Below are 12,323 nucleotides of genomic sequence, written 5' to 3'. Positions count from 1 at the left end.
TGCAGCACCTCTTCCATTATGCAATAATACTAGATATGAACTAAAATTTCATGGAATCTGATCACCCTTACACGTGTAAGCCTCCTAGATTGCCCCTTTATTACTCTTCACCCATTCATGCAATAATCATGCTACTACTCACTTATGTGCATGCATTTTATTAAAACACTTGTCTATAACACATGTGGGCCGTGCCCACATAATAATTTTTCCAACAATCCCAATTAATTTCATGAAGTGTTATGTTTTTATTATTATTATTTTTTGGGTGGAGCCCACCTATTATAATTAAATTAATTAATTTAATTAATTACTAATTCCCACTTAATAATCCACTCACAATTTATTAATTCCTAATCTCCAATAATAATATTTTTTTTTACTCTAAATTAAATTCATAAACAATTAGTTCTAATTTAGAAATTGAAAATTAAGGGTTTCTATTCAGTGTTCGGGAAGGGTTCCGTCTTTTAACTCGCGTCGATTCTTTTGCGAATAACTCGACGTATAAAAATACGGGGTATAACAGTGGTTATGGCCCGTGCCAGCACGAGCCCAATACGGTGAAAGTTGACACTTCTATGTGTTTAGTCATAATTTGATTTTAAACTTTCAATTTTACTTTTAATGAGATGATTTATAGCTACACCAATATTTATATCTTGTTTTGGACCACAAATTTAAAAAATCTTCATTCCATTCTTAAATTTTATGCTCAATCAAAACACCTTCACATAAATAGAGATGGAGAGAATCTTATATTTGCTTTCACATGAAAATGTACGTAAAAAGAGAAAATAAAAACATGACATACGTGACAATTTTCCTATATAAGCGAGTATAATAGGATACTTTTATGTACAATGTATGTCCAAAAGGACATTAGTACACCATCTAGTAACACCATTCGAACGTTAAATACATAATACACATCAAAGGAGGTAAAAAATGTAGAACACTATTCACATGGTGCCTCGAGTTTGGTCTTTGTTTACCTTGTTTGCCTCTAAGCAAATGGTATTGATATAAAGTATCTTATTTGTGAAAGAATGGCATCCATCTGTTATTATGTGTGCGTTCAAGGATATATGAACCTACTGATGTATGTGCAAAAAAGAGAGATCCAATAATATTTTCCGTAAAAATCTGCTATCCAATATTGAGCTTTAGCACATGTAATAATCGATAAATCATAAAGTAATAGACTTAATTAAATACTGGCTGATTTGTTTTGCATGTAAAAGAATAGCGAATTGTTACACATTATCTAAGTGTGAATTTTGTCTACCCATCACAAATGTAAAATGTCATTTGTGTTAGGTATTTACATCAAGTTAATAAATACTCCTTCCATTCCTTTTTACTTGGCCCATGTTGACTTGATACCCTTAAGAAAGTATTTATTAGGGGTATATTTTACTAAATTAACCTTATTAATTATATTTTAAAAATCTAAGTTTGACTATTAGTACTTTATGTAGTTACTTAATGATAAGGGTAATATTAAAAGAAACTAATAAATCTCTCTTGATTTGCTAAAATAGACAAATAAAGGATGATTTATTTTGGTATTAAAAAAGTACAAGGAATATATAACATGTATTTATACGTATACTTTTAATATTAAATAGTGATTAACTAATATGAGTTATCACCTTGTTAAATTATTTAATTATAATAGATTTGAAAAGTTTAATATAAACATGGTATAGATAATTATGTACCCTTCAGCAGGTTCAAATGGAACATATATGGAGGAAATTAGACTTAGGGCAGTTTGAGCACTTGTTGTGTTATACGTGTCACTTTGAAAATTTCAATGACCCCATCATATTTAATGACTTTTCAACATATGGCATAATATGCAATTTAATATGAAAGAATGGGCCTTTTATGGAGCAGTTGATGAGGTATAAATAACAAAGCATGGAAGACAACCTTTCCAAGCAAGCTAATCTTGCAAAATGGGTAAGAGGTGTGGCTCAATGACCAAACTGCCCTTAATCTTTTCTTAAAATGGTAGCAGCCATATTGTAATATGCAATTTAATATGAAAGAATGGGCCTTTTATGGAGCTGTTGATGAGGTATAAATAACAAAGCATGGAAGACAACCTTTCCAAGCAAGCTAATCTTGCAAAATGGGTAAGAGGTGCGGCTCAATGACCAAACTGCCCTCAATCATTTCTTAAAATGGCACTAAGCAGCCATGTTGAAACCAATTTTTACTATATATAGAAATATATATTATATATAATTCTTGAAAAAGGTCTTAAAGAGTTTTTGCACCGTGGCGCAAACGGAGCACAAATAATTTTCTTCTTTCCACTACAGGCAGGTATAACACAAAAATTCGTTTTTGTGCAATAGTTGCTTTTTCCACAATTAATTTAATTCATCCTTTTAGCTTTGTTGCTCCCAAACGCACACACAAGTATACGCGGTCGTACAAGTAATATAGACTGTTAAGTCCAGATATCGATCCCACAGAGACTTAGATTTTACTGTTAAACTAATTCAAATTAGAATGAAACTATTCAAGAAAGTGAAAATCAAGATGTTTGTTGTACTAAACTAAAACTGAAAAGTAAACAATTTGTGATGGGTGTTTTTGTGACTGAGAATATTTCGACAAAGATTGTAAGGTTTATCAGATGAGAGAAGGTTCTAGGGTTATGGCTTTCGACAATCCAGTTGATCTTCAGACAATTTCACTTATCTTATTTCCTGCGTTACTAGTTGACGGATTAATTATAACTTTATGAGTATCTTCCGAGTTGCTCACAAGCCTGTAGATGCTACTATAACGCCTATATCCCTATGGTCGTCAGAGATAACAAGAACGCATTTACTCCTCCGTATTCAACTAAGCAAGACTAAAGGGTATATTCCTATCCTCATTAGCGAAACGATTATATCGAACAAGCCCTATTTATTCTTATTACGCATGCAAATTCCCTGTCCCCAGTTCAATTCACACGCCACATATAGTGTCTAACTATTGGCCAGATAATCAAACAATTAAGATCAAGAATAAATAAGTAACCCAAAATATGAAAAATCAATAGAGCATAATTGTCGTCAAACCCACTTTCAAATCTTTCGCCACAACCCTAGAATTAAGAAGTTTAGCTACTCATGATTCTCAATGAGTAACAAGAATTCATGAATAATCTAGAGTTAAAAAGATGAAAATAAAATTAAATCTTGAGAGAGAAAGTAAAACGGCGGCTTACAAGTCTTAGAATATCCCAGCACACCATTTTCAGCTAATAAAACGTCTATATATAGTCTAGGGTAAAAATAAAAAATAAGTAAACCTAATCCCAGTCGAATCGGGAAAGCTGCGCAGAAACTCGCTTTCCTTCCGCGATGCGGATGGATAGCGCAAGCCTGATTCCGCTTTTCTTTCGCTATGCGGAAGAAAAGCCTGATGGTGAATTTTGGTCAGAAGCTTGTTTTGTCCGCTTTCTTCACGTGATGCGGATGAAAAGCGAGACCTTCAGTTGAATTTTTTCCTTTTAATTCATCACTGGTGGTCTTCGACTCGTCACCTCGTGTAATCATCATATGCTCCAAAATCAATCACTTTTAGCCCGGTTTTCCATCGTTTGTCTTCATCGTACCTATACACATGAAATATAATGACATAAGTTCAAATACGACGATTTCATCATAGATTAAGCGACAAAAGTCATAAAAATAGAATGTAAAATGACAAGAAACATAGATATTTGTGCCAAATATCATGCTTCACTACCAGTTTCACTCACTCCAGACCATCCCCCAACACACATAACGGTGTTCAAATCAACACATAGTATAAATACTAAATTTCCATCACATTACATCATAATTCTGGCACATAAAGCTTAAAATACTAAATTTCCATCACATTACATCAGAATTGACCATCAAACAGCTTAAAATAGGCAGAAATGTCGGGGTTTTAAACATTGGGAAAGACAAACTTATAACTTCTAGCTCCTCCATTTCAGTATATGTGACATCATTTTCTTAGTAGTAATTCATTTAAAATGGAAAGATATATTTATATATTTGTAAACAATTAACTTTTTACTTATCATTTATCCTTAATGATAAACTGTTATAGGGTGTGTTTGGTATGAATAAAAATGTTTTCTCAGAAAATAAGTGGGTCTTCTTACTTATTTTCTAGTGTTTGGTAAGTAAATAAAAAAATATTATTTCAAGTGCATTTATATGTAAACTAGCAAAACACTCTTGGGGCGGTTTGGTTGGGGGGGGGGGGGGGGGTCACTTATGGAACTTTGGTTGTCTTGTTTTTCCTACTTTCATTAGGAAAGTCGTTTTTCTTATTTTTAAGGAACCTCTTTTCTTAGAAAAAAATATTTTCAAAATATTTTAACCAACCAAACATGAAAAATTTGAAAAATATTTTCATTCATACCAAACATACCCATTGTCAAATATTATGACATGTTAAACATCACAAATTTTAAATATCTTAATTTTTTTTTAACTTTATGTCAAATCAAACTAGATTAACATAAATTGGAAAAATAGAGTAAAATCTAATTATATACAAAATGAGCTAACATTGCTTTCTGAACCACAATAAAAACATGTGATACGAGATATGTGGTGTATACTGTTTTGTACTAGATTTTCTCAGCTAATTAGAATCTACATAAACACTATAACTTCTGAACATTTTCTCACCAACTTCTTGTCACAATGTTTAATAGATATGTCGTGGATCACGTTTTATACTATTTATTATAGCTTTCGTACAACTAATTGAAACCAATATAAAGATTACAACTTTTAACCATTTTATCACCACTTCCTTTTCAAAATATTTTGCTACACCGAAGAAAGAAATATGGGTGTGAAAGGCAAGTTGATTGGTTCTGTAGAGGTGAAGTGTGGAGGACACTTGGTTCATGATATTTTGCACACCAATACTCATCATATACCCAACATAAGCCCCGGCAAGATTAGCAAATTTGAGATTCATGAAGGTGAAATCATAAAAGTTGGTTCAGTAGTTAGCTGGAAATATAATGACGGTAACATACATTTTCCTTCCCTTTCTCTCTCTCTATATATGATTTAATTGCATCAAAAAATTTATGTAGTTGGGTACGTTTGGTATAGACTATAGAGGAAGTCATTTACCAAGAAAATGATTTCCAGAAAAGATTATTTGATGGTGTTTGGTAATTACCATTAAATTTATGGTAAAATTATTTCTTTTTTTGCATCAAAAGGGAAAAACTTCTTTCACTTACGAGTGGAAGTTATTCCTTGCAGCTATTTTAACTTTTAATTTTAATTACTTGATCCAACTAACGCTTAGACGATATTATTGATCTTTAGCACTCAGAAGTTTCGTTAAAACACTCTCTAATTTGTCAATATTATTATTAGTCCTTAATATATCTTTTACTCAACCAAACACCAGAAAATATTTTCAATAAACAGAAAATATTTTCTGCATGAAAAATTACTTCGGTCGTACCAAACAATATATATAATCATTTTTTTGTTGTGGCTTTCCCTATTTTATTTTTAATCTAATCCGCCCTGTAGTGGCGGGAGGTTTGACTTAGACTCCAGCTTTCCCTGCTAATTCTCATATTTTCCACAATGTCAAATGTTCTTTTGAGATTTCTAAAGATAATTCGCAGGGAAAAAAAAATTAGATAATCCATTCATTGGGAGCTTCAGATAAATTACGGGGAATATAAAATAAAAAACGTCAACAGATATACAAAAATTAAGTTGAAGATATTACTTTGTGAATATTTAAATATTTTTACGAGGAATTGACCATTGAACATAGGAGTAACATTTTTTATATTTTGTTATTTTAATGATTATAGATGGAAAAGAAAAGTTTGTTAAGGAAGTGATTGAAGCCGTTGATCTTCAGAAGAAATCAATCACTTGGAAAGTGATTGGAGGAGATCTGCTAGAGTTGTACAATTCCTTTACTATAATCACGTCATGTGAAGATCAGTGGACTACATGTGCATTTGTGTACGAGAAAAAAACTGAAGATACCCCAGAGCCTCTTGTTCCCTTTGGTTTTATCCTTAATTTGGTCAAAGATTTGGAGGGTCACCTTCTCAAGTAGTAAAAGATCATTGGTATCCGATGGCTCTGTGTGCGCATGCGCACTTTCACATATACACACACATATACGTGTTGTGTCTCTATGCGTGAGTTTGTGTTATAATTATATATTATATTTTGTAATATTGGCTAGTTGTAGCTAGCGCGTGAAATAAAGAATGTTGTGTTAAGAATAAAGTATATGGCACTCTACTTCTATTGATGTATTCTCAAATCTCAGTGGCCAGTATATGTCAGATATTATGGTTCTTTTCAGCTATGAAATTTACCTATAACAAATACAGGTTATATTTGTAATTGTGCTATTCTAACTCTTTTACTTTTTGAGTTTCTCTAGTTCTAAAGTGAGAACTAACACTTACAAAATGTTCAATATGCAGAATTGATTAATAGCCGCCCCAACTCATGTAAAGCATTTAAATTACGGGAAAGATAAAAAATAAGGGAAAACGAGAATGAAAAGTTACTTAGGTTGTGTTTGAGACAAGAAAAATGTATTTTCTTGGAAAATAAGTGGCTTTCTTACTTATATATATTTTGGTGTTTGATTAATAAACAAAAGAATTACTGTCCTAAATGTGTTTATAAGTAACCTAGGAAAGCACTGGGGGGAGGGGGGCTGGGCAGTGTGAGTCAGGGGTGGCGGGGTTGGGTGTTGAAATGCCACTTATGAAACTTTTTCTCTACGTCCAATAATATAAAAGTCATTTCATAATGTTTAAGGAACTTGTTTTCTACCAACCAAATATGGAAAAATCAAAACTTCCTCGATAGCAACCACACCCTTAATGTAAATAATGAGACATTTCAAAGGAATATATTTAAATATGTTTACCCTTAAATTCGTGAGTTAGAATAACAACTTAATTTGCTTTAGTGGTTCAAAGACAAACAGATTACAATGACCAAACGATTCTTGTTGCTAAATTGCATGTAATATTATTAACGTATTAAACGAAAGCAATAGATACGAAATAGCAAATAAAAGAGAGTACTTGAACCTTATTAGGCTGTCTTCGGCAAGATTATCGAGCAATGAAGCCAGAAAGCAAGAATTTGAAAGTTTTGTCACACCCCAACATAGGTGAGGTGGACAGGCACCTAGTGCCTTACTGACGCGAGCGACCCATTCTGTACAACTGACAACTTACTGTATTCGAAGCATCTGCAACTATGGGTGTCAAGTGGAAAGGGGAAGAGAAGATGGTGAGGGTTCCAGGTGATGATAACAATGCTGGCAGGGAGAGACGAGGAAGAAAAAGAAAGGATGATTGGTGGTAGATGTAGTGGCCGAAAGAGAAAAAAGATGAATAAAAAAATTTTGAAAACCTAAAACTAGGGGGAGGGTCAAATTTGCCCTTGAAATTATGTGAAAGGGTCAAATTTGCTCCTAAACTATGCGAAAGGTTCAAATTTACCCTGTGTTTTCTAAAACAATTAATTCGTAGTTGCATGACATGGGGCATCACCGGGTGCTAAGCTTCCACCATTTAAAAATAAGGACAAATTTGTTATGTTATGCATAGTTCAGGGGCAAATTAATTTTACCCTTTTCCCCCCTTTTTAATAAAAAGTTACGATTCTAAACGATTTTTGACAATATCTTGCCAGGGAAGTAAAATATATTCATTCATATTTTAATTTCCTAATAACTATTTATCATTTTTCTATCATAACTAAGTATTGTATCCTCATTGATCATTTTGTGCTTACTGCTCATTTGGTTTAATTTCTTTGTTGTTACTTCTATTTCAATTTACGAAAAAAGAGTCTCTTACTAGCACTACAAAAAAATATAAAATTGTGACGGAATTGTCACCACAATTTCCTGACATATTTGTATAATTTTAATGCAAAATCATCAATGTAAACAAAATTTGTGAAAGACATGATGATTCGTCACAATCAGTTAGAAGTTTGTGACAGAAATGTTGGTCAGTCACAATTCTATCATAAATTTATGGCAAAAATAAGAACATGTTACATACAATATCGTCACAAAGTTATGATATAATTGTGATTCCGTCACAAAATTGCAATGCAAATAAGGATTCTATCACAAATTTTTTAACAAGACAAATTTTAATTAAAAGAATAATATTCGATTTTGTGACAGAATATTCTGTCACACCAATTAGTGACGAAATTGTGTGACAAATCTTTTGGTCTCAAATTTTGGCAAAAAAATGTCCCACATCAGAAGACAAAAAATGTGTTTTTGGAAAATAAGTGAATTTTTACTTATTTTCTCATGTTCGTTTGGGTAGCGGAAAATAAGTAAATTTATTACTTATTTTCTCATGTTCATTTGGTAGGTAGAAAATATTTTCAGAAAAATACCCACCCAAGCCCCACAACTCCACCCCAACCCCACCCCCCAACCCCACCCCCCCCCCCCCCCCATACCACACCAAAAAAAAAAAATCCGAACTTTTTTTTTTCAAAATAAAATTAATTTTTTCTTTGGAGAGGGGGGGTGAGGTGGTGGGCGGGGGGTGCAGTGGGGATGGGGGTGGGGTGGGGTGGTGGGAGTGGTTGGTGGAATGCATTGTGGACTTGTTTTCCTTATTTTTATTAAGAAAATCATTTTCCCCATTTTTAAGGAACTTGTTTTCCTAAAGAAAATTTTTTACCAAATGATCATGAGAAAATTGAAAATATTTTTCTCCATACCGAATACACCCTAAGTATCATAGAAAGTCAATGAATTATTTGAGTGAGTTTTCTGTACGAGACTTTGTGGCAATCTATGATCTAATGACCTTATGTAATACTTAAGCAAACTGACAAAAAAATAATTTAGTAACTTTTGTGATACTTAGGCGGAGTTGAATAACTTTTTATGTTACAAAAATAACTTAGTGATTTCAGTGCAATAAAATAAAAATTGATTGAATATTCGTAAAATTAACCCGATGATTAATAGACTAGTCAATCTTGAATTTCTATGTCTTTTACACAATATTCTAGATAACATTTGATTATTATTGTCTATGTTCAACTTATATTATCTGAATATATGGTCCTGGTATGGTGTTGCATTTATCGAATTCTATTCCGAGGTCCCAAAAATGGAATTCTCATTCATGGAATTTAATTTTAAACATTCTTAGCAAGAAATAGGAGGGTTCCATGTTGAAAGCTCTTCCTGAGGGCAACATAATTCTCATTTTTCCTTCTATTTTTCCTTTCCCTGTTCTAAATACCAATTTGACGATTCTACATGAAAGGTAACATAAATGGTTTACCAAAACTGGTGGTGAAGTCACAACACCCATTTTAACTTGTATATATATATATACATACACACACAGATAGTGTAAACATAATTTAAAACAACCCAAATCTAAGGTACGTTTATATATATATATATATATATATATATATATATATATATATAGATAGTGTAAACATAATTGTTGACAACCCAAATCTAAGGTACGTGATAGGCACCAAGCTAATTACTCTCATCAAGTGAATCACTAAATTAATAACTGATTAGTTTTTCACAAACGTATGAAAATACTTTTAAAGTTGGACTTAGTTACTGAAATTAACTTAACATATATGACCTAAACTGTGAATATGTATAACACCTATCAACGATACGCATATATATATATATATATATATATATATATATATATATATATATATATATATATATACAGATAGTGTAAACATAATTGTTGACAACCCAAATCTAAGGTACGTGATAGGCACCAAGCTAATTACTCTCATCAAGTGAATCACTAAATTAATAACTGATTAGTTTTTCACAAACGTATGAAAATACTTTTAAAGTTGGACTTAGTTACTGAAATTAACTTAACATATATGATCTAAACTGTGAATATGTATAACACCTATCAACGATACGCATCTGACACATCCCGAAATTGGGGTAAGACGTGATTAGCAACCACTAAAATGTTGAGTGAACATATTATTCTAGCTAACTGAAACTCATATTTGAACTCAACCTTTAATAAATAGATAACAAAATAATTATTTAACCATGTTTGAAAACTCAATAACATACTTATTGTGATAATGTCGGAAACATGACCCACCAACAATCGTGAGCCTTTAAAAAACTGAAATTCAAATACAAGTCTACCGGGCATGGGAATGATACGAAATGTATTCTAATAATAAAGTAAACATTTGTGAGAAAAATGTTCACAATTTAGTCTTTGTATAGATTTTAATGTGTTGTGAATAGCTAGAAATCATTATCTATGACATTTATCAAAAAAAAAAAAAAAACCGTTAGGCCTATGACCCCAACCTGTTTATAAATTCATCACAAAAGACTGTAGTACATGGATGAGGATTTATATCATTGCCTCAATTACAATATGAAGATTGATATAACTCAATCTTATGCCACTATATGCTTGGACATACGCAGCTAACCAAAGGGAGGAGGTATTAACTTAGGGGTCGTTTGGTTCAAAAACAATTACGTTGGAATAAGTTATGTTGGTATTAATTACGTTGGGATAAGTTATTCTGGGATTAGTTATTCTGGAGTTATTTTTTATTGATTGTTTGGTATGTTGGACTAAAAGCATTATACATTGGATAATTTCTAAAAAGAAAAGGTTTCCTCCTTATCCCGGGATAACTTATCCGGAGATAACGTATTCCACCCTATGGCAGGTATAAGCTATCTCAACACTATTTTTACTCTTGGGATAACTTATCCCATAATTACTAACCAAACAAGGGATAAAGAATTGCTAAATTCTTATCCCAGGACTATTTATGTTTATCGTTCGTACCAAACGAACCCTAGAGACCAAGTTAGGCCATCCCATCTGCTCCTGCTTCATTGTAGCTTTGATCAAAAGCCAATTTTATTTCCTTCCCTGAAAGCATGAATAAACATAAACTCCTTTCTACTTAAACTCAAAGATTTGCTCAATGATCTGTCTGATCTGCCATGGAGGAGCTTAGGGTTAGTTCATTTCTTGTATAATAATTACTCTTTGGTCTCAATTTATGTGGCACAGTTGGAATTTCAAGATTTAAACTTCTAAATTTTGACCATGAATTCGGACATAGAAACTTTTAAGTTTTTTGAAATAAAATTTATATATTTGAAAACTATGTAAAAAGTACTTTATAAATCAGAATAATTAACAATTTAAAATATTTAAAAGGCATATAAATAAATTCCGGACAAAAATAAACTTGGTTGACTCACGAAATTTCAGTTGTGCCACATAAATTGGGTTAGAGGGAGTAGGTTTTAGTAGTATGTTATAAATTTGACTTTCACTTTGATCTTTTACCTGCTCGTGCAAATTAAAAATTAAATATGATGTAGATAAGCTAATAATTAAGGTATATTCATTTTATAGTCATGATTGAGGTTAACAGCTACGAGGTTCTTAATTAATTCAATGATCACGGAGTTATGAACATTAATTTTACTATTATAAAAAAACAATTGCATATCATTACTATTGTGTAAAAAAATCATCTTTTATCAAACAAGTCAATTATGTAACCGAAAAAATTATGTACATCTATCAAGATTTGCATGATGGTGATTCTGTCTCCTAGTACAAAATTTTCTTTGAAAAAGAAAGTTTGATTCTGTCTGCTCTATTCTTTCTTTCTTTCTTTTTTTTTTTCTTTTCCGTAAACGTACACTCATACAAGATTTTGTTATGGGGTCATATGCATTATATCTTGTGCTAAATCTAGGCAAACAAGCTTAATCAACTGAGTACTGAGTAGTTGGGGTAATCAACTAAAAAAGTTAAAAGCCGAATTACAGTTTTTAAATATCCTCTTTCGTAAAAACAAAAATCAACTTGGACGTAGTTCCTTCACGTTTCCAAGCTCAAGTTCGATTACTTAATTCTTTTTCTTTCCCCAAAGGAAATAGATGGCACATAATTAGGTACTTGAAAGCTTCTAAAATCAGCTTATTTTGAAAAGTGATTTTCAAAAAAGTATTTTTTGTAATAAGCAGTTTTTGTTTGACCAATCAATTTAAAAAAAACTTTTGAATTGCAATTAGTGCTTGGTCTAGCTTTTAAAAAGTCTTTCTAAGTTTTACAATCAGACTACGTATACAGTAACGGTATTTAATTATGAAAGTTTGTTGGGTAGCTGGCCCTCTTAGTCTGTTCTTGCCAGATTGGGAACCTACCTAATCTTTATGTTTTGACAATTGCCTCCTAA

At 31.9% G+C, this 12,323-nt stretch overlaps 1 protein-coding gene across 1 annotated transcript; it reads left to right on the top strand.

Moving 5' to 3' along the window:
- Positions 1-4,772: 4,772 nt before the first annotated feature.
- LOC132615766 (kirola-like) lies at positions 4,773-6,427 on the top strand. The gene is made up of 2 exons (XM_060330360.1): positions 4,773-5,053; positions 5,870-6,427. Exons 1-2 carry the CDS (start codon positions 4,867-4,869, stop codon positions 6,121-6,123), a joined length of 441 nt encoding a protein of 146 aa, XP_060186343.1. The 5' UTR covers positions 4,773-4,866; the 3' UTR covers positions 6,124-6,427.
- The last annotated feature ends 5,896 nt before the right edge of the window (positions 6,428-12,323 follow it).

This window comes from Lycium barbarum, chromosome 10 (assembly GCF_019175385.1).
Source record: "Lycium barbarum isolate Lr01 chromosome 10, ASM1917538v2, whole genome shotgun sequence".
Lineage (NCBI taxonomy): Eukaryota > Viridiplantae > Streptophyta > Magnoliopsida > Solanales > Solanaceae > Lycium > Lycium barbarum.
The sequence above is the reverse complement of the archived record's forward strand: the minus strand, read 5'-3'. Positions and strand labels throughout refer to the sequence as shown.

Bases quoted from the DNA above. Each gene is read 5' to 3' on its own strand.
- LOC132615766 (XM_060330360.1), top strand. From the start codon at position 4,867: ATGGGTGTGAAAGGCAAGTTGATTGGTTCTGTAGAGGTGAAGTGTGGA. The intron at 5,054-5,869 runs GTAACATACATT...TAATGATTATAG, and splicing joins TAGCTGGAAATATAATGACG to ATGGAAAAGAAAAGTTTGTT.